Source organism: Nuphar pumila, chromosome 15, assembly GCF_984573655.1.
Source record: "Nuphar pumila chromosome 15, dmNupPumi1.hap1.1, whole genome shotgun sequence".
NCBI classification, from domain to species: Eukaryota; Viridiplantae; Streptophyta; class Magnoliopsida; order Nymphaeales; family Nymphaeaceae; genus Nuphar; species Nuphar pumila.
In genome coordinates, this window is record NC_143263.1 from 7,502,160 (window position 1) to 7,525,990 (window position 23,831).

At 39.2% G+C, this 23,831-nt stretch overlaps 2 protein-coding genes across 3 annotated transcripts; one reads left to right on the forward strand and one right to left on the reverse strand.

The window, feature by feature from the left end:
- Positions 1-402: 402 nt before the first annotated feature.
- LOC149814340 (protein ABIL1-like) lies at positions 403-8,347 on the reverse strand. Of its 2 annotated transcripts, none has more exons than XM_089989618.1 (9): positions 8,095-8,347; positions 5,333-5,415; positions 4,838-4,988; positions 4,651-4,750; positions 4,472-4,561; positions 4,047-4,131; positions 3,866-3,915; positions 3,602-3,711; positions 403-682 (listed from the first exon to the last, which is right to left on the reverse strand). In XM_089989618.1, the coding sequence occupies exons 1-9, from the start codon at positions 8,182-8,184 to the stop codon at positions 521-523; spliced, it is 921 nt and encodes a 306-aa protein (XP_089845744.1). In that variant the 5' UTR covers positions 8,185-8,347; the 3' UTR covers positions 403-520. The 2 variants fall into 2 exon arrangements, with proteins under 2 accessions (XP_089845744.1, XP_089845743.1); XM_089989617.1 differs by having other exon boundaries at positions 3,866-3,918; positions 8,095-8,346.
- Positions 8,348-14,010: 5,663 nt separating this feature from the next.
- Positions 14,011-17,114, forward strand: LOC149814341 (uncharacterized). Its single transcript, XM_089988835.1, has 2 exons — positions 14,011-14,628; positions 16,534-17,114. The coding sequence occupies exons 1-2, from the start codon at positions 14,093-14,095 to the stop codon at positions 17,003-17,005; spliced, it is 1,008 nt and encodes a 335-aa protein (XP_089844961.1). The 5' UTR covers positions 14,011-14,092; the 3' UTR covers positions 17,006-17,114.
- The last annotated feature ends 6,717 nt before the right edge of the window (positions 17,115-23,831 follow it).

Consider the following 23,831-nt stretch of genomic DNA (forward strand, 5'->3'; position numbering starts at 1 on the left):
CAATTCACCCGGCACATCTGGACTCATCCACTAGACCTGCATTCACTCATAGAGGGAACTGAACAACTTGCCATCCATCTGGTTGATATTAATAAAAAAAGGAGAAAAGGGAAAAAAGAGATTATACAATAGAGCTGCAGAACGGAGGGGGCTTCAAGTAAAAGCTATTGCTCCCTCGTCACATCCAGGCCTAGCTCCAGCCCAATCTTTCAGCAGGGTTCTAAACCATGACAGCCTAGCAGGTCACACAGAGATCTATACTGGTATTACAGGTTTAACATGAGCTCAGCCCTAACCCATACCAGTGTCAGTTCAACCATAATCTCCACCACCAGCCCTAACCTCTCTCTCTCTCTCTCACACACACACACACACAAACTGGAAAGGGGGAACAAAATTAAATTAGGAACTAGGGAAGCTCATGCAATTGCAAACTGAATAGAATAAGAGTTGATTAAGATCAGACCATACAACCAGAGCATATTCAAACAGAAGCAGCCACATTTTGCTTTGGCAGTAGTCATTGAGATGGGTAGCCTGTTTTGTGCTTCCCAGACTTGGTTTTACCAAACAATGCAGATAACATACTTTTGCTTCGGACAGGAGGGCGAGGTGTCTCACGCCAGCCACCATTGCCAAAAGACTTGTATGCAGCTAATGGTTTGGCGGGTTCATGTGAATCCTGTATCAGGAACATGCACATATTGTTAGTTCACAAAGTCAGACGAGATTTTTTTTTTCCTGAAGCAAAAACATTTCGGTCGTTTGTTTCATTCTCACCAATAAGAAAAGACTCCATGGGAAAGGCATCCCATGTGTGAAAAAATGCATAGGTAAATCCATTCATGAGGGGCAGTATGGATTTACATAGTAAATGCATGATCAACGTGAAAAGAAACTTATGAAGACTGTGGGACCCACAGAAAAATGCAGTTGGCATGTTTGTTTCACCTGCATATGAAAACAGAGAGTTTCATATGCAAAACCTCCATTTTCATGCGTAAATTGGGTGAAACAAAAACCCCATGCTTGCAACACCTGTGATTTTGTAACTTGTGAAGGATGGCCTGCTGCCAAGTGAACTTGGTAATAGGGGAGTCCTGGTGTTTTGATGATATTCCCAGCACCATTTTGCAGCACTTTCTCGTGTTGGCATCAAGGATCTGATCCACACTACCATCCATCCATTCCAGCACCAAAAAATTGCTAGAATGAAGGGATGACAATTCTACTATGTTCAACTTTAACTTATATAGCGGTTAACAATAAAATGTACATAAAAGATGTGAATACTACTATTTAACAGCATTTATAGATCATTCTATTCCTTTTTTCTTTTTTTACTTTTGATTCATATAAAGCTTGTAACAGATCATTTACACGACTAAGAAAGAAGAGATGGTGACAAGCAGAAGTGAATTAAGATTATACAGTAATTTTTGTAAATGAATGGGGGACATTATCAGGGTATGAGAATTAAGAAAATTAAAAAGATCATTAAAGGAAAATGCTTAGGGGTTTTGTCCAAAAAAAATACAAAAGCACAGGTTTGAAAAGAAGTAAGATTAAAGGTGCGCAAGTTTTGGTTGGACCAACCACCGAGGTGGTATCCCATGTGGTAAGCGGGGTCCTGTGCCAAGCTGAAGGCCCAGGTTCAAATCCCTCTGCCACATTGGGCTTAAGAGATCTCTGGTAGGGGTCTGCCTAACCCTAGCTTGCCTTTCAAAAAAAAAAAAGTTATAGTAGGACCATCCCAATCAGAAGAGATCCAAAACAACATACATCTGTCTATCTATGAGAGAAAAAGACTTTTCAAGTGAAAAAAAAGGAAAAATTGTATTCACTTTACATGGTGACTGACAACCTATGTCACATGGGTGCGGGTGCAACACGGGTGCGGCGCAATTTTAAAAATTTTGGACACGGGGACTCGGCTATATATATATATATATATATATATATATATATATATATATATATATATATATATATATATATCCAGTGTGTGCATATATGTGGATATTGTCCTCTAAAGTTTGACACCAGCATGAGTGTTTTTACAAACTTTGCAAATTGTACTTCTGCCCTTGCAGAAAGGGGAGTCTGACTTGACGTTGGCCGAGACCGGGGCGTGTCGACTCGGGTGCGGCGCCTCCCTAGCCGAGTCCGTGTGACTTAGTTGACAACATCTAAACGAAGAATAACATCAAAGGAATACTGAGGAAATCTAGACAAAAGATGGCAACTTCTCATTATCAGCACTAATATTGTCTCTGGGGTATTCTTGGCAAGGGTATACCTCAGGACTTTTTTTTTCCCAAAAAAAAACCAGAGATGTATACAAATATAATTTTCACAAATAAATAAAATTTAACATTTTCATAAAAATTAAAAGAATTCTGAAAGGTCATTTAACTATCGGTTAAAATGTTGAAATTAATTCAATATCATCATAGTAAATTTTACTACAACTTACATCGCAAAATATAGAACTCATGCAGAAAAGATACAGGAAAAATAGCCAAATTCACAATCACAAAAAGTTATGGATGCAATAACCACTGCACATCTTGATCATCCCAACTAAACACAAAAGACTGCTCCCTCCCTCTCTCTGTTTATGTGTTTGTTTCAGAGTTACCGGAAGCCTCTTAGATAATGTGGGAAGCCCGCTTTCGAAACTTGATGGGAATCTCGATTCTCCCATGCTTTCCACACGCATCATCTATTCTTCTTATATGTTTTCTCACTCTACTTTTCATGTTTTTTGTGTTCTCTCAAAATTCTCATTCACTTCCATGTGCTTTCTCTAAATTGGCAGTCATCATTTTTAGATTTTGTTAAAAATTTAATTCTTATACCAAAAAAATCATAAAACTTAAGATTAGTCAAATTTTAAAATGTATTTTATTTCTATTCCCATTCAATTCTTATATTGCTTTCTTTTTTTATTCCTCGCTTTCCGCTTCTTATATATTTTAAAATGCATCGCTTCTCGCTTCCATGCAAAAACCCACTGCCTCCAATAATTCTGCTGATCTTGAGTGGGTTCTTGACTACCACTCATCTTATGCAGCGTCTGAACCATGGAACTGATCCTATATGGATCTCTAGTGATAACAAGTATTTGTGATTCCAATGGAGCCTGCCATATGGCACTTGATCTTTCTGAAAAAGGGTTTCTGCCTCCAATGCAATATGACCCATGCAAGTGTTTTCATATAGCTAGAACCTAAAGTGGATTCAGACCTAAATAAATTTAAGCATCCCTCAAAGCAGTCTAGAATCTAGATATCTTCTACCCCTTCTCTTGAACTCTACTCTTAAGTCCTTAACAGTAACTCAAGCAATACCCTTTATATATGTTTGATGACTTGCATGAATATTTGATATTCCTATCTACATGCGTAACTTGATATATGTTGCACTGTTGGCAGAATCATCATAGTATTTTCCCTTTTCTGAGACAAAGCACCTTAATATTGTGTTAAAAAGAAAATGATAAAAGAATGAAAGCTGTGAGAATTTTTCATGTTGATCTTTTCTAACGCATGCCTAATACTACCTTTGTCCCAAAAGAGGGAAAAGAAAAAGAACTTACCGGTCGTGCTGCAGCAAGTGCAGTTGGCTTAATACTGGAATTAAGTCCACCAGGAATTGATGGAGTCTGTCCTGGCAAGGCAGGTAATGATGAAACTGCTGCTTCAGCATCTGCAGGCATAGGCTTTTATCAGGAAAACAAAAAGGGAGAACAAAGAGAAACTGAAGAGGCTCATTTTATACATGTAGACAATCTATGTAAATTTATTAGTGATACAGAACAAAGAGAAGACATGCAAGCATAAAAAAAATTGGTCTATTATACCTGAAAGACAAAACGCTCCTGGAGTAATTGTAGAAGCTATGGTATTTTCACTGCTGCACAGGAAAACACATTTGAAGTTTTTTTTTCGTCGAGAATTTTCATTTCATGGCATGACAGTGTCATATTCAGAAACAAATAGACCATCTTGAATTTACCGTGAACAGGTGTAGAGATGACATACCTCACAGATACATTTGACAGATCACTCGAACCAGACTTTGTTTCAGAAGCTAAGTGCCAGCAAAGAGTTTTTGATGGTGGGGTACCTAGGTAATCATAATGGAAAACCAACAAAAATTTACAAAAAGATTCAACAGAAAAAGTCCAAAGGTAATTGGAATGCATAGTGGATTAAATAAATCAGTACTTCATGTAACTAGTCATGTGATGGAGGCTGACACCACCCAATAACCCCAAACTCATCTGTGTCTGTCTGAGAAACTCAGTATGAAACTGAAACCTACTCAGGCAAATGATGTAGGTCCATAGGTGAGTCAAGAGTCTCATTGGCACTCTGAAGCACACACCAAGACACCCTTCCCCACCTTGTGTACGTGTAAATGAGCATTGGATATCATTTCATAAGCAAGGAATTGTGGAACACACCTGAACCATAAGGACGTGGTTTTCCAAGTATATACTTTGGACCAACTTCACCGGTTTTTGAACTGGTCTGCAGTCTTTTGTTCACAGGACCTACATTTGTAATTCAAATTCAGATGATGCTTCAAGCAAGTGCCAATGGATGGCCAAATAAAACTAACAAGTGCTTCAAGCTTGCATACTTGGTAACACGTAATGCTTGTGATATCGCGGAATGACTACAGAAAACTGCTGTTGCCTGAGACCTTCTTCATCTGTGTAACTTTGGCAAGTTTGAAGTTTCTAATATAGGCAAAAAAATGATATTTACCCTATACATAAACATTTCAATGAGGAATCCAAAGACAGAAAGTGACTGTACAAGAGTACCTGGTCAAGACATGTAACTTTTAAGTCCATTGTAGAAACGTCCAATGTCTGTTGTTCAAATAGATTTGTTAATTTGTAGGCAACAGTTCCAAGATGATCAACTGCATTGACCAAGGCTCTCACAGTGTAATCTTTCAAGTTATCTAGGACCCTGACAGATCAGGGGAAACAACTTTAGTTTAGTTCCTTGTCCCTCATTTGCATAAAAAGCAGACTAAGCATGCGAACGTGGGAGTGCCAAGTAAGGTGTCTTTGAGTACCACTTCATTGACACAAAATCTTCTTCATATATGAATGTGTGTGTAACATAGATATAGATCAAAGATAATCGGAAAAAAAAAGCACAATACCATAGAAGGAACGATTTCATACATGACCCTCTATCTGTAAGAGGTTCTTGAACCTCCTTCCAGTATAAATTCAAGGCAAGGGGGATGATGTTGTTAGAAGTCTTAACAAGTTTCCAAATAAAATTTGATGCTTCTTTACACTTACATCTGTTTCTGCTCATTATGAACATACGACTTTTCACAGTATTCGGCAGCAGAATAGAGCTGAGGCCTCAAATTTTTTAATTCCTGAAAAAGGCCATGGTGAAAAAGTGAAATTCAAACCATGACAAATGAACCTACTAGAAATAAACAAAAGAGTGACTTTCAACAATTCGATACATTGAATAATAAGAACCACAGAACAAAACTCCAAAAAAGCCAAGAAATAAAATACCAATGAAAACCTTAAAGAACTAGAAATTAATTTTTCATACAGCTGTATTTGAAGTTCATTAATTTTATACTTGCTTGCCAATATTCATTAATTAAGATTCAGAAAAAAGACAGCGACTTCTGGTTCATTTTGTAGATTACAAGAATCATGTGATGTAAGCCATCTTTCTTGGAAGTGCAGGGCCAAGCACTGCATTTGTTATTGCTCTTCTCACCATCCAGAAATGGTGAACAGTACATGAGCCAATCATTTAGATCTTTGATATCAAAGTGTGCAATTATGAGGAGAAAATTCAGTTACAATGTGGAAGCATGTGACACTCATTAGTCAATGGACAAAGTGCCAAACTCATCATCACAAGTATTGGTGATAATTTGAATACAAACATGAAAATGTTATATTTTTAATATTTCTGTTCTTTTTCACTTTCAATGTATTTTCATTTTGAAATTACCAAGATTCTTTTTTTATAATCCCCTTTGAAAAACAGATTTTCTGTTTACAGTTGCAAGATCTTCCTTGCCAAATAATAATCTTTGTGGCTATTATCTGAATCATAGTTTAAATCTAGTGGAATATTCCAAGTCCACTTTGATCTCCGTCCGACTGGTTCAACCTAGCGTTTGATCTGTTTGGAATCCATATTATGCAGAGGGGACATTGCTTTGGCTAATTCTAACAGCAGAGTGATCTCAAAATCAGTCTATTTTTGGTGTCATATATACAGTTAGCAGCTCCTTGTCAAGGTCATCATCAATATCATCAACATCATCAACATTAGCATCATCATTATCATTAATATCGATATCATCAATAAGATAGCCCTTATTGTCATCCACAATTTGTTTCATATTTATTCCTTTTAAGTTTTAATTGTGCATGAAAACATCATACACATGAACTATAAAGATAGAAATATAGTTTTTCTTGTATGTGATTCCACCTTTAACAGACAAGCCCTTCCCTAGAAAAAGATAGCTATCACAAGAAAGCAGCCTATCTAGTAATACATCTGGCACAATAAAATTAAGAGAGATCAGAGCCATTATCCCCACCACCATAATTGCTTTCTGAAAATGATTCATTCCCCTGGACTACTCTTCTTATTTCCTTACAATATTAGTTACACAAGATGTTTCACCCTTCATCCCAAACTCCAGGAAACAAAATCCAAAATCAGAAAAGAAGAAAAACATTTGTTGTGCCTCTGCATGAACACTCTCTCATGCTAACTTTCATTAACATACACTAATAAAATCCATTTACTAGTTACTATTGTCTACTACTTTAGATCTTTTATCCTGTTCTTCTTTTAAAAATCTTGATATGGTATTTGCAGTTGATACTGGATACCTATACAATAGTTTAGTTGCTCTCAAATACTATGAACCTATGTTCCACAATTTGCATTTTTGGTACTTGAAAAAAAATATTGCATATTTGGACTCTCAAATATTAGTTATTAAGCATCATTTCACTGATATTTAAATGTTATTTATTTATGCCATAGGCATTTCTGCCATTACTATCAAATTTTCCAATTTGTATATATAGCTTTAGATGTTCCCTAACACAACTTTAAAAACAAGAAAAAGAGCGTCTCCAATATACAATAGGGAACAAAATCCCAGACTCAACAACGCCAACAAAACAAATACAGGAAACCAAGCGACTAACCCATCAACGAACCAACCCAATTTTGAAGGAATAAAAGACAATTCTCTCTCATGACACTCAATGCAGAAAACACAACAAATCAGCAAATAAAGGAAACAACCACAGAACCAACCAAAACCCATCGAGAAAAGCCAAACAAAGACACTAAAACTCCGGCAATTCACCGAAATCCGACCCGTGAATTCCATAAACAAAGACTTAATACGCCTAATCCAACATAACGAAACCCCTAAAGAAACGAAAGTCCAAAAACCTTAATCTTCAACAAAACCACAAGAACAAACAAACGGATCCCTTACAGCATGCAAAATAAAAGACGACCCCCCCAAAATCCCACAATGCGATGAAATCCAACCAGAGAAAGCCTCAAATTCCCACAACCCAATCAAATCAAACCGTGAGAAAACGCATTTGGAAACCAAGACAGAATTAAACACGCAACGGAGAAAAAATCAAAAGGTAAACAAAAATCGATCCAATTTCTTTTTCGATTATCGCGAAGATTCGAAGAAACCACCGTTATGGTTTGGAGTCCCGTCGCGGGCTGAGAGCGTGGGCCTAAGTCTAAAATTCCAAGACAACTTCCTCTGCCCACTGGAGATAGTTTCCCATTTTGCTTAGGCCTTGAGGCAAAGGTCCCATACCACGGGTATTGAACTCTCGACCTCCTTCAACTTTTTTTTTTTTCGTGAGGAACGGGGGCGCACCCCTTGCCCCAGGGAGGCTTGAAAGCCTTGGGCCGACCCACCTAGCCAGGTGCGCGGAGCCCTTGCGGACCGAAATCGATTTAATTGATCAAGAAGAAGAAGAAGAAGAAGAAGAAGAAGAAGAAGAAGAAGAAGAAGAAGAATTACGTGCAGAGCCTTCATAAAGCTCTTGCTCCTCTCCATCGACACCTCGTCGAACGTCATCGACGGGTTCTCTGGTCCTCGCAGTTGCTGCATCGCTTCTTGCCCCTTTTCCCCTTTAAAGAATAGAAAAATTTCTCGAAGAGAAATTAGGGTTTCTGCATAGGCGATCAAGATAGGACGATCGATCTTCGAATGATGATGACCGTGTTAGTCCCCTTCTTTTATTTATTCAAAATTAATGGATGTCTCTCTGCCTCCCGCTGTTTCAGTGGTGCTCTTCTTTTTTCCCTCTCCTTGAATTTACTTACAGAAAATTACATATAAACGCCTAAATCATAAGAAATTTGCATTTACTGCCCCAGTTTCAAATATTTGAGATAATCTTGATCTTTTTTTCAAAAATCGCTCAATGACTTCTTAAGTTACTTTTTTCACGTAGACCGGGAGAAAGCGGAGATCCGTCCGAACCCACCCCCGTTTGGACAGAAGATCGGAGATAAAGGTGAAAATCAAAACCGGTGGAAGGATGAAGGCGGGGATAGACTTATTTTTACCCCGTCCCCGATCACTGTTAATAAAATTACTAATATACATTTATATATTATAAAGTCTTATATATATATATTCTTAAGCCTAAACTCTTTTTCTCCTCTCTCCTTTCTCTCTTTCCTATTTTCTTCTTACTCTTCTTAAAAACTTAAGAAATTTTATTGCTCAACCTTCAAATCAAACCAAACACGAACAACAAGTGTTCAGCTTGTTAAATGAATTTAACAACGAATGCATTTTACGTGTATGTTATATCATAGAATGTAAATGGGTGAAGTTTTTGGCTCACAAGCAATAAGTTTAGCATTGAATCCTATTGTTTATAACCTTAACACAATGTATTTATTTTGTAATGAGTGAGTGTGCTTAACTTAGTAGGTTTAAACCCTAAATTTTATTATTTTTAGCTTTAAAAATATAGTTTTTTCTAATAATGATTAATTTAAACATGACTCACTTAGCTCATTTTCTTGGTGAGGTCGAGCTCATCTAAGTTAGTCATAAGAATGAGCCAAGCTTGAACACTCCTTGTTGGGTTTGTTTACCAGCCTTAAATATAGCTACAAACATGTAAAGCTGCAAAGGTGACATCTAATTTAAAGAAAAATAAGAGGTTAAAAGTGTCGTTTTAAATAATTAATTAGAGTTAGGTAGCCATTTCAGTAATTTAATTAAAAAGGTAAGCATCAATAGGCGGCTAAACATAATTTTTCAATTATCACGTGCCTAAATGTAAATTGCGCAACTATTTATTTTCCACTCGGTGGGGTAGCAGAGGCGGCGGTGGGTTGCCGCGTGCTTGTGCAGTAGCGGTTGGACATGGGTCGGGTCGGGTCGGGTCGGAAAAATTCATAAACCAGACTTGAGTCCGCACGCTACTCGGGTCTGGTTTGTTTGCATTGAATAATTAGCCGGATCCATTGCATTAAGCCCAAACCCGGGTCCTATCAATTCCAATCCAGGTCAGCTTTGTGTCGTACCTGATACAGCCCTAGGTCATCATAATTGAACTCAGCCTGGTACGAGTAAAACTCCGAAAAACTTATTCATCAACCCCAGAGATGGATTACATAAGAGGGTGATACCCATGAAATTTGAACCTAGACTGCCTGTCAAACGGTTCAGGCCCCCATCCCACTGCGCCAAACCCATAGGGTCAGGGTCTCCATATTGTTGTATCAACTAAAAATGAGTAAAATCCATTGTATGCAAAGTATGCACGACTAAGCCCAATTCTAACTTGTATCAGACTTGGATCGACAGCTTTTGTGGTTGACTTGACCCGGATTCGTACATGTACTACCCGGATTTGATAATATGAGTTGGTCCAACTTGTACTCGGGTTAGAACTCCAGATTGCTGCTCGGCTCGCAAAATTCAACCATTATAAGTCAAATTTAGACAAAAGGTAGAAGTTTGGCACGTTCAAGATAGATTTGTTAAAGCTGAATCGGACTAGTGCTGGGTTACTTTTGGCCCATGTCACAAGGGATACAAGTAGGGGTGGCAATCGGGTCGGGTTGGCGGGTCAGCATACCTCAACATAAACCCGACCCATTTATTAAACGGGTAACCCAACACGACACGGTTAACCCGTTTAATAAACGGGTCGGGTTGGGTAAACGGTTGGCGGGTCGGGTTCGGATAAACAGGTAAACGGGTTGGTGGGTCGGGTTCAGGTAAACGGGTTGGCGGGCGGGTCGGGTTGGGTAAACGGGTTGACCCACCCGCCTAACTCGTTTATTAAACGGGTCATCCGGGTTGGCGAGTTGGCATGAACCCGACCCGTTTAATAAACGGGTTAGGCGGGTGGGTCAACCCATTTACGACACAAACCCACTTAAGCCAAACCCGAACCCGGCTAAGAAGCGGGTTGGCGGGTCGTGTCAAATTTTGCCACCCCTAGATACAACTACGGGTGTCAACCGCTCGAGTTTACCTGGACTCGACCCATACCAAACCCTATAGGGTCGGTGTATGGTGATAAATAAGAAAACCCAATTAAGACCTGGGTCTGGATTCAAAGGTCTGATTAATACATGGATTCACATATAATTTGTGAAATTTTATAGCAGACCTGAGCTCGATCGGAGTACGATTAAGACCCACAATTTTTCAATGTAAAAATGATAAAAAATATTATTTTAACGGGTATGTTCACATATATAGTTATTATCGGGTCGGAGTATGGTTTCTCTTATAGTAAACCTGATTAGAGCCAGGTTCAGACCCAATACCATACCAAAAAATTAGGTCCAAGTTTGGTTTCATTTGGGTCCGAACCAAACCCGATCCATTGACACCGTTAGGCACAACACAGCATGCGGGAGACTATAGGACATATCTGTGGTATGTGTGTTTGACACTATTTATATTTTTTTGCCATTATTTTATTTTATTATTAATAAACATATATTTTATATATTATTACTATTAATATGTGTATATATTAAATATTACAAAATAATTGTCCTCATTTGAGTATGAATTGTACCTATGTCTCCGTCCATATCCATGTGTACATAGCTTTCGGACATAAGGGCGCGTTTGTGTGGTCACAGAAAGTCGGCCTTTTCTACCAACGGGTGCTCCGCGTGATTGGTAGGAATTGTCAGTGCACGTCCCTTTATGGTGGGACGTTGCAGGTTCGGAACCCACTGGTATGTTGAATAACTTGACACAAAGGAGTAGCTTTTTGACATGGACGTCTGAAAGAGATGCTACGGCCACCTTATTGCTGTGGCCATGGTTGCTTACATCCACCACTTGAATGCCATCATTTGTGAGCCTCTACTGGTAGAGTGCATTCTATCCATGGATGCATAGATCAAACCCTGCTGGCGTACAGGTGTGTCCATAGCTTTCAGAGGTGGGCTACTTAAGACAGGATGATCATAGGGCCTGATCCGGGGTTTTCCTCGCTTCAGCGAGGATTTCTCATCATAAAAAAAAAAATGGTGGTGGCAACTATGTACATCCTCCCAATGGGGGTGGTCAGAGAAAGGACATTTGCATATCTGCAATTAAGGCTCAGTTGGAGCTGGTGTTGGTGAAGAGATGAAAGGGATGATGGTGATGAAAGTGGAGTTGTCAACTGCATCTTTGTGATCATGCAGTTGAAAAAGACTCTCCTCCTCTCTCTTCACCCAAAATCTGGCTTCCAAACATCAATGAGATTAAATGGGGGTATGTAGCATTTATTAACTCCTCATCTTCACCTCTCAAACAGAGCCTTAATCATGTCGATGTTGATATATTGAAACTATCCAAAGATGGCTCCCACATATTGGCTAAGCCATGATCCACTTGGATCACACAACTTGCACCTTCACGTGATTTGGCTGGCCTAACTAAAAGGATACTTTTGGAAGATTGCTAATAGCAAATTTGGATATCTAGGGGGTGAAAACCTAGTTAGAATGTCAAAACCATGTTTTTGGATCCGCTTGCATGCCAAAAACCTCGTTAAGTGGAGCAGTTTTTCACTTTTTGAAAACCAAGTTTATCAGTACAGGGTGGCACTGCCCTCTACCCCCACCCCCTTTCGTGTACAGCCTCTCAAGGGCTCTTACACATCTCGACCACTCCGATCGAAATGACCAGAAAATGGCCCAGCGATTTCCCCCTTTTTTAGTAAACTGACATGCCATTTTCCGGCCATCTACAGGTCAGAAAATGGCCAAGCTGGCACTGGCCAGTATTGTTGGTGCCAGCCCAGCCATTTTCCAGCCAATGGGTGGCCAAAAAATGGTTGGTTCATATTTTATTCTTTTTTTTTTTTTTTGTAAATTGTATTGTTTGCCCATTTTTCTGCCGGCCATTGGCTGGAAAAATGACCAAACTACTACCGACAGACATGAATGGTAGCATTTCAACCATTTCCGGTGAATGGTAGCATTTCAACCATTTCCGGCTAGTGGCAACCAGAAATTGGTTGCCCACAAAAAATTTTTTTTTTAACCAAACCTGAAAAAATCAGGTTTTCTTCATCCAAACAACCTAAAAACCCAGGGCTTTGACAAACAAAGTTTGCCAAAATACCAGGTTTTAAGCAATACCCTAGGTTTTAGAAAGCCCAAGTTTTGTAAACAGTATCAGAGGGTGTGAAGGGTGGATCCGATGGAGTTTTGGCAAGATTTTTGAAATGGATTTGGATTTTAAGTCGAAGGAGATGTGAGATCCCCTCATGCAAGTCGAGCATTTTTTTTCTTCGCTGAAAAGAGATCAACCTTAATAGAAATTTTGGCTCTCCTTTTCTTCGAGCTTCAGTATGTAGTACAAAGTATCTTGTATGAGAATCCTATAAAAAAAGAGTTTAATGGTGTAGAAATAAAGTCAAAACTTAAAAATGGGTCTAGATCCAAACTTGATTCATTTTAGTTTACACAAACTCCAATTCAAACCGGATTTGATATAGATCCAAATAGCAAGGGCATCCACTAAACTGAATCTTGTCAAGATCCAATAAATTCAAACAATATTTTAGCTCTAAATCTATACTTAGAACAATAACTGGGATTCGGATCCAAATAGCAAGGATGACAAGTGGGTTTAGATGATAATGTATACAAGATAAATCAATTTGGATGATGACATAGATCCGGAACCAGATCTAAACATGCTAAAAACCTTATTTTGGCTGTAACTTTTGATATCCATATTAGTTTGAGGTGATTTTTAGTGTGTTGAAAAGCTTTTGATGTCCTCTTCAATATTTATTTTGTATGAAAAAGCTTAAAAATATTAAATTTTAAATCAAAAATATATTTTAAGCATATTCAATAGTTTTAAACAAGAGACATCAGTGTTTCTAAAATAGACATTTGAACAAAAATCATTAAGAGTTGATTTGGTACAAATTGAGGTGTCTACAAAAGTAACACTCGATCTTTTGATAAAAAAAAAAATGGTTAAAATGTCATTTCAGTAATTTAAATCAATGAAGTCAACTACTTTGAAAACAACGGTTAAAATGTCATTTCAGTAAATCACTAAAGTCAAGTAATTTGAAAAATAACCCATTTGTTGTTAAATGGTTAAATTTCAGTAAATCACTGAAATCAAGTAATTTGAAAAATAACCCGTTTGTTGTTAGTAATTTTGTCCGTTAAACATTTTTAAAGTTTTTTATTTATTTATTTATTTACACGGAGAAGTCCCTGTCAAGAACAGAAGCCTAACATGGTCGTGCTGGTTTTACCTGCTGTACTTACGATCAGAATTGACACGTTTTAGCACCACTACTAGATAACGTTAAGAAGAAGAAAAAAAAAGGGAAAACTTTTGTTCTTTTCTGTATGAGCCTGAGGAGTCCCACAGATTTTATTTTATTTTCGTCGCCGAGAGTTTATCCAGTAGATGGGGTTCATAAACCCTCCGGATTGGGCCCGTTAGAAACCGTCTCCAATTTCGCCTCCCCTTCAGAAGCCTGCAAGCTAAGGTTTTTCCCGCGATGGCGTTCCACCATCCTCCCTTAGAAACCGTCTCCAATTTCCCCTCCCTCAATACCGGGGGAGTCTTCATCTTCGATTCCCCCAATTCGGTCCCCAAACTTAGAAGCAGTAGGGCGGCGCCCTCTTCCAAGAGGGACCGCTCCCATGGCAGAAATCTCGACTCTTTCCGCGGGATTAGAGTTTCCACCAGGTCCATGAATTCGGTCTCTTCCCACCCGGAGATCGACCGGAGGAATCCCGCGGAGAAAGGAGGAGGGAAGGGCCCGGAGTTCACACGGGATGGTTCGATGCATCCCCGTTTCGCCGCGGCACCGAGGGCGAAGGAAGGGGAGGACGATCAGCTGGATTTTGTGCAGAACGGATGGATCTATTCCCATTTCTCGACGCCGGTTCAGTCTAGCACGGCGTTGAAGAAGACGAAGGATAGGGATGGCGATAAGCAGGATTACTACGTGAACATGGGGTACGCGATTCGGACATTGAGAGAGGAGCTTCGGGACGTTTTTTACAAGGAACCCAGTTTCGATATCTATAGGTGAGAGTCTTTTTTTTGTCTGAATTTTGACCCTTTTTTTGTTTGAATTATGACCGTTTTGATCGTTTTTGTTACTGAGCGCAATCTTGTGTGTTTGCTCTTCCTTGTCCGGTTTTTGTTTTTTCTGGAATTTCCTTTGGAGATAGATTTGGTGTTTTCAGCGTTTCGTTCCATGAATTGGGTTTCGATTTTGTGAGTTTTGAGGCTTCATGATATTGAATTCCATTATTCTATTATTGGGGAAAATCTTACTTTGTTTCGGAGGTCATGGTTGAACATTAGATGCCGTCGCGATTTTTTATCCCTTTCTGTTCACTTTTGTATGTTAGAGGTGTGAATTGAAGATGGTCGTGTCTTTGCAATTATGTTCATAGAATATGCAATTTAGGTTCAGAATTGTCCTATTCATGAATCACGGGGAAGCCAAAGCTTTCGAATTAGCGTAATTCTGCAAAATATTGATTGATTGCGTGGCTGCTGACCGCTATCTTTATTGCTTACATCGGGAAAGTTGAGTGTATGCCACTCAGGGAGATATAAAAGATTACGCCTTTTTGGTATAGAATGTTCTGTTAGTCTTCCGCTAGCTAGTTAGCAGGTCATGGTATCACGCGTTGTTGGCAGAGAATGACTGTTAGCCTCTTCATGAAAATCATATTTGAGTGTGTTGATCTCTTTTTTTCCATCCTATAGATTGTGTAGCAGCTGTTCTGTCAAGTATCTGTATATGGGTTCTGTTAATTCCTAATGGAAGATAGTGCGTCTATTTAGGTCTTTGATTGTTTCACTTCATTATGTGTGCAATGAATCCTCGGTTGGGATTTGGGTGATATGGTTACAAAATAGAAACTGACCTGGTTGTTTTGTAAAAAGTTTCTACTCATCTAATTTGCACTGTTCCATCTAGTATGTTATATATATTGAACTTATTTTCTCTTTCGTTTTCCAAATAATTCTCTCTTTTTATTTCGGTATTGTGATTAGTTAAGAGAACTCTACAGCTAACCAAGAAATTTGTCTAGTAGTAGATGATAGCCACTTAGACAAGCTCATGATTAGCAATGTCCATTGCTATGAAAGTGGTTTGCAGTATTCCTTTGAGTTCCTTTTCATGAGGGTGGAATTGCTAGATAGTGTAACTTTGTGGCATAGATGTGAGAAAACCAGTAACATCATTGGAAAGAAGGCATGTTGATTGATGATATCTTTAAATTATCCAAGACGTGAGAAAGCCTTAATATCGCCAGGGCACTGGATTCTGCGTATCAACAGTCAACCCCCGATAGAAGCTTCCATTGGAACAATTACTTATTTGCGAATAGGTGCATGATTAATATTAATACTGATTAGTTCATGACTCAGGATGTTTCATTTTGTTTTTTACAGTACTTTTTGATATTGGAATGGTTCATTCTTAGAATCTTTGTTTTATCTCTAATACAACTTTTCCCATTGTTGTTAAAAAAAGGAAAATAAAATAAAAGACAATATATTGTTTGAGCATATTTTTCAAAAAGGAATGAAAGGTTTTTGCTTCAACAAGTCATTTTCATACCGTGATCTCATCAGTAGAAGATGTAAACTGGGAATTTGCTTTTAGCTTTACCCAGGAAGAACATCTAGGAAATGTGGTAATATGATTCAAAGTCCAAACCCATGTGGTACTGTATTTAAACTGCTGAGCGAAGCAAATTTTGTTACAGAATTTTCATGAAAATGGATACCAATTTCATTTAAGGCTAAGGCTAACAACAGAATGGCATTTATTTATTTATTAGCTGGAAGTTTGTTATCTTGTTGACCAGTGGTTTCTTTTATCTATAACTCACTGTTTGTTGTTTCTTTTATCAAAATTTAACTGGGACTTATATTTTTCTGATTTTTTTCTTGCGTTTGTATATGTAGAGAGGACATCGTGTTCAAAGATCCTCTCAACAGATTTGAGGGCATAAACAACTACAAGACGATCTTCTGGGCTCTACGCCTCTACCGCGGGATATTCTTCAAGGCATTGTGGATGGACATATTGAGCATATGGCAACCCGTTGAGAATGTGATAATGATCCGTTGGACTGTACATGGCGCACCGCGTGTCTTTTGGGATAGCCATGGTCGCTTTGATGGAACATCTGAATACAAGCTTGATAGCAATGGCATGATTTATGAGCACCGAGTTGACAATGTTGCTTTCAACTCTCCCCCCAAGTTCAGAGTCTTGGCTGTAGAAGAACTTATACAGTCACTCGGTTGCCCTTCAACACCTCGGCCCACTTATTTCGAGTTTTTGCTAGAGGCCAATACGACGGATAAACAGGTACACAGTCAGCCTGAGTTTTGCTTAGAGTTGTGCTGTGAAGCTCCAAAAGAGCGTTTTTAGTACCAGGTGAGCTTTGTAAATGTTGTTGTCCTTACAAGTCTAGGAGAGCTTGTTTATAATGTCACTGTATAATATCTTGTATAGTTAAATGTTTTTTTCTTTCCCTTCATATTATATATATGTATATGTATCTTTTTACACTTAGTCATTAAGAACTTATTGAAAAAATCTATAAATATATACATTAATTTACTTAGTATAGTATCTTCTTCTAGGTTACATTTGTAAAGTACGTCTTCTAGGTGCCTTTATTAGGTTGCCTTTGTAAACTATTGGTTTATCAGTTTGAGGGTGATAGAGCCTTATAACAATCCAGTGGATAAGGCCAGCGATGATGGCATAACTAAAAGCCATGGTAATGGGCTCCACTGATTGCTACAATTAATGGTGGAGATGATAGTAATAGATGATGATAAGGCTTGTCACCTGATCCACTCTCTAAGGGCACGTTTGGAAGCAAGAAGAATTCTCATAGGAAAATAAAATTTTGCCTATGAAAATTTTTGATATAACTTTTTAAAATTAAAAAATTTCACTTGTTTGTGTAGCATGAGAAAAATGAAATGTAATGAAAAATGTGAGAAAAATGGCGGGGTGGGGGGTGGGGTGGGGTTGGAGCCGGCACACCATGGGATCTTAGAGGCGAGTTTGGTATTATGGGTATCAAATTGGGTCTAGTGAACCACTCAAGCGAAGGTTTAGCTGATGAAAAACGAAACCTCAATTTTGCCTTGATCGTAGTCGAAGCCACCTGAATGCCTCTTGTTGGAGATCGTAGAAGCCATCAGGAACCTTGATCGTCCTGGAAGGGTTGCCGTTCTGCACGATGATGAGGTGGTAGGGCTGGAAGAAGGGCCCCCACATCTCCAAGAAATCGGGGTTCCTGATCGTCGGGATCATGATGTCGAGCTCGTCCTTCAGCAAGGGAATCACCGGAACACCCGCCATCTCTGTCTTCTTCTTACCAGCCATTTTTGTTGCCGGCACACCTGCCATCACCGGCATGTTTTACAGTGATTGCCGGTAAGGTGTTTTGGGGGTCGATGGTGAGCTGCATGAGAGAGAGAGAAACATTCTTCCCCCCCTTTGTGGATGTTTCTTATAAAAATTTGTACTTTTTAGAAAAAAAAATGGTCCAAATAGTTGTCCTTTTTTCTTTCCTACCTTCACTTTTTTCTCACTTTCAAACATGCTTTAAGGGCACGATTGAAAGAGAGAAAAACTCTCATAGGAAAAAAAAGTTTTAACTACGAGAGTTTTTGATACGAGCAGTTGTCCAAAGAAAGTTTTTCGCTTGTTTGTGTAACATGAGAAAAACAGATTGGGAAAATGTAAAAAGATGAGAGAGGAGGAGGATGGTGGTTGTGATGGTGAGATGGTGGGTGATGGTGGCGGTGAGATGGGTGGTGGGCAGTGTAAAAATAAATTTTCTCTTGTTAAGGAACATTCCTCCACTAGGGTTTTTTCATTTTGCATCACTTTTCTTTGTTTGGGGCCACTCGGACCAGGTCACCTAAGACTATCTCATACCACATACATTGAGTCAATTTGGACCCGGTATGACCCAAGCCATTCCAAACCTCATCCTAATTGCACATTCTCTAACTCTTGATATATATATTTTTTAAAAGCAAGCTGGAGTTAGGCAGACCCCTACCAGTTATACAACTATACCATTGGATTTTGAACCTCTAAAGTCCCAGCACAAGGTGACGTACACTAGCTGCTCCTACCAGACAAGCGGAGCTCCCGTCGGTGTCAACTCGTGATGTTTATTTCATAGATTTAGATGCAAACCATTTGCTCTATATAACCTGGAAGTTGTACTTTTTGTTTTTGAGTGGAAAGAGTTTTCCCGGATACAAAAGGCGTCTTCCTTTATAAACAACAAGATAGTAATTCCATACAACCTCTCCATATTAAACATTAGATGACCAAAGAGTTACTTGCTCCTCGCTCCCAATCTTTGTTGAGTGAATTCCGATCCTCCACAGTGGTCGGTGATACACCAAATCACCGATCCTCTGTGTTACGGCTTCACCACCCAATCTATATTAGCAGCAGGAATCAAGCACGCTAGCCGATGATGATGTCAGGTGGGGCCTCAATGTGTTAGCTGCTATTCTCGTAATGAACGACCGTGATGAAGGGAATGGATGGTGACAAAGCGAAAACACCGGGAATCAGTGATTCGGCATATCACCTTATCTGTTCTCCCCCAGCGTCTCACACTCACCTTGGAGTGACTGGGGAACTGCTTAGTGTGTCAGCTGATGCTGTTGTGGTCTGTAGATGGATGAGAACTCACCATCATCATACATATAGGAAAAGTGGTAGCTGCTTACCTGATTTATGGTGTGTGTTATTTGAAGGTTGATCCCACCCGAAAAAAAAAGATTTATTTGGTGAAACTTTTCTTTTGATTGGGTAAAATCTTTCGGGTTCTTTTTCTCGCAAAGCTGACCCTGTAGATGTGTTCGGCATGGTCGATTTTCTAGGAAATGACACTTGGATCATGTTTTATTGATAAAAACTACTGTTTTAAGCATTAAATATTTTTAAAAATTATAGACAGTCAAATTTTAAATCTTATAAAAACCTACCTGTGTGTCTGGATCAGACGATCCTATAAAATCAAGCATGCAGATCACATTTGTATAGTCAAATTAAACAAAAAAATAGAAAAAACCCTTCCAATGCTCGGTAGGTTGGCAGTAGGCTATAAAAGTGGTAGGCAGCTACCACTTATACATATGAAAAGTGGTAGTTGCTTACATGGTTTATGGTGCGTGTTATTTGAAGGGTGATCTCACAAAAAAAAAATATTTGGTGAAACTTTTCTTTTGATTGGTTAAAGCCTTGTAAAGGAAATTAAACACCATGACATAAGTACAGTCCGTTCTAGAACTCTGGTAGGCAGGCGGTCATGGTTGAGATTCGAGATACAGGGAGGAATAGAGGGGACTTGTGAGATTCTGCATAGAACCTCCCTGTACACATATGACATAAGTTAAAAACGGCAAAATATTATTTTTCATAAACTTGCGAGAATTTGAAATTTTGCATAAATTTTGCATTTTTGGCAAAATCTTGGCAATAAAAACATAAATTTTAAAATATAATAAATAATTTTTATAAAAAAAAATATTAATAAAAATTATTTAAAAATAAAAAACACAGTTTTTCACTATAAATAGCCATTTAAGACATAAATATCACATTTAAATCATGGTATTTTTGTTTTGTCATAAATCTCATGTAAGGATGGCAGTGGACCGGGGGGACAACGGGGCTCCGCCCCGCCTCGCCCCGTTTGGACCGGGGATGAAGGGCATGAAATGGGGATGGAGGCGAGGCTGAAGGTTAATTAAAATCTATCTCTGTACGGGGATGGAGGCAGGGATGGACTTACGCTTTTCCCTGCCCCACCCCATCCCCATCCCTACCTAGCCCTGCCCCGTCCCCAATCCTTTAAGGGATGACTATAGACTAAGGGGAAACGGGGCCCCACCCCACCTCACCCCCGTTTGGACCGGGGATGGAAGACATGAAACGGGGATGGAGGTTCGGATTTTGAAACGGGGCGGGGGTGGAGACCTTGTTCCCCGCCTCCGCCCAGGTCCACTACCATCCCTAATCTCATGATATTTTGAAAGTCTTGTGTGAAATTGTAGTTTTAAATTTTCAGGCAATTTCCTGCGAAATTATGGTGTGATTTTCATAAATCTCGCAATATTTGTCACTATGCCTGTACACTAAACAAACACCGCTTCAACAATGTGGTGAAACTCTTTATAGAGAAAATCTTGAAATATTCTGAAAAAATCTAGTTTTTCTCAAGAAAATATTGCTATGTATAGAAACACAAAACATGCATAAACATGGAAGTATAAAAATATATTACAAGAAAATTTTGTATCGCGCTAATGTCAAGATAGAGATACAGTACTTTCAAAATAGAAGGTATTTTGTAAAGATTGTATTTTTTAATATTATATCATTTTTTTAAAAATACGTTGATAAGTAAATCAGCCCTTTTGAGATCTTGCCTAGACAATAACACTAATGAGTCAGGTCATATTAAATTCAATCTATCTGGTTTTTTAGACAGAGAAAACTGGGGTTAGGCCGACTCCTACCAGTTATACAACAATAACATTGGGGTTTGAACTTGCAACGTCCCATATTGACCTTTGGATTGTGTTTTTTTGACATTTATGTTAGAATTTACGAGGATTGAAAAATCAACTGCTTCTAATATATCAAAATTTTATACCTCTAAAAGATATATTTTTACATTGAAAAACTATGATCCAAGAGTTGATCCCTAGCCACAAGAGGGGTTGGCTTAGGTGGGATGGGACTTTGACCGATAGACGGGCAATCGAGGTTTGATTCTCATGGGCATCGCTGCTTTGTGCGAGCCAACACGTAGCATAGGCCCTGGGGGCAGGGGTCTTAGCCTTGGAGTTCTATGCTACCGATATGACGATAGTAGACATGGCAAGCTGAGCTAGCATGGCCAGGTCCTCGTACCTGGTGCGGTTTATTCGGGTTATAAAACCCAAAAAAGGTTGATCCCTACTATTTTGATTAAGCTGACAACCTCTCACTATGAGTTCCAAGTAACGGGTTTCATATCCACGAGTGTAGCAAATGCTATCCTTATATATATATATATAGAAAACTCGTATGTTCGAATGGGCTTTCCTTTGAACACAGTCAAATGCACAGCGTAATGCGGCACATTCTTTTTTTTTTGTAAAAATGACAATTAGTGGTGGTTTTGAACCGCTGTCAAATTTCTGCCTAGAGATTTAGCGGCGGTCAATGCGACTGATAAATCTCGTGAGTGCAAAAATAAAAAAAAACAATGAATTGTTACCATTTGATCACACACAATCAACGGCGACACTTTGTCATGTGTTTAATGATAGAAACATGACACCGTAGACATGGCAAGCTGAGCCAGCACGACCAGCTGGTGCGGTTCATTCAGGCTATAAATCCAAAAAAAGGTTGATACCTACTATTTTGAGTACGCTGAATACATTTGGTCAAAACAACCTCTCACCTTGAGTTCCAAGTAAGGGGTTTTATATCCGCGAGTGTAGCAAATGCTATCCTTATATATAGAAAAACCCGTATGTTCGAATGGGTTTTCCTTTGAACACAGTCGAACGCGCGGCGTAATTAATCCCACATGTTCTTTTTTTTGTAAAAATGACAATTATACAGTGGTTTTGAACTGCTGCTAATTGTCAAATGTTTGCCTAGAGATTTAACGGCGCCTTGACCACCTGTAAATCTCATGAGCGCAAAAAAAAAAAACGATGAATTGTTGCCATTTGATCGCACATGATCAAGGGCGATGCTTTGTCCGACGTGTCATCAAACACTTTATGTGCTTGATGATATGGGTTACTCTCTCTCTTTATATATATATATATATATATATATATATATATATATATATAGAGAGAGAGAGAGAGAGAGAGAGAGAGAGAGAGAGAGAGAGACATATGTTCGCCCGAGTTTTTCTCCGAACATGGTCGAACACGAGACGTAATGCTGCACATTTTTTTCATAAAAATGACAATTATGGTTTTTAACTGCCGCTAATTGTCAAATTTTCACCCAGAGATTTAGAGGCAGTCAAGACCACCGATAAATCTCGTGAGTGTAAAAACACAAAAATGATAAATTGTCGTTGTTTGATCGCGCATGATCAACATCAACACTTCGTCATGTGTGTGATGATACAGGTTTCTCTCTCTCTCTCTCTCTCTCTCTCTCTCTCTCTCTCTCTCTCTATATATATATATATATATATATATATATATATATATATATATATATAGGCCGATCGGGCCTTTTAAGCTGAATTGGGTCTGGATCTGCCCTGTAATATAGAATAGGAACTGGGTTAATTCAATAGAAATCCGCCCATTCGATTTTGATAATACTGGTTTTATATGTCACCATTAGGGGTGGCAAAATCTGACACGACCTGCCACCCCAACCCGCCAACCCGCTTCTTAGGCGGGTTCGGGTTTGGCTTAAATTGGTTCATGTCGTAAATGGATTGACCCGCCTAACACGTTTATTAAACGGGTTGGGTTCGTGTTAGGGGTATGCCAACCCACCAACCCGGATGACCCGTTTAATAAATGGGTTAGACGGACGGGTCAACCCGTTTGCACGAACCCAACCCGCCAACCTGCCTGCCAACCAGTTTACCCGACCCGACCCGCCCGCCAACCCGTTTACCTGACCCAACCCGCCTGCCAACCCGTTTACTCGAACTCGACCCGCCAACCCGCCTGCCAACCCGTTTACCCAAACCCGACCCACCAACCCGTTTACCCGACCCGACCTGTTTATTAAACGGATTAACCATGCTGTGTCGGGTTACCCGTTTAATAAATGGGTCAGGTTCGTGTTTGCCACAGCCGACCCGTTTAATAAACAGGTTGGGTTCGTGTTGAGGTATGCTGACCCGCCAACCCGACCCGATTGCCACCCCCTAGTCACCATTGCACGTGGTGTCCCGGCTGAACAGTTTATTTTTCACCCATGGTTTCAAGTTACCAATGGTCCAACAACCATCCCAAAATAGATAAATCCTAAGTATGGGGTTCCATCTCCTTCCTTTTTGGCCGATCCATAGTGGCCCATGGTGCACAGCATGTCTGTGGATTCCCTGGACATTCCTATGGTGCTCTATGAATAAGCACAGCTGGACCAAAATAGCATTTTTTTGGGGTTCCCATCAATAGCCTTATTTTGTGGTCAAATTTACTAGGCCACCATTCTTGTAGAACCA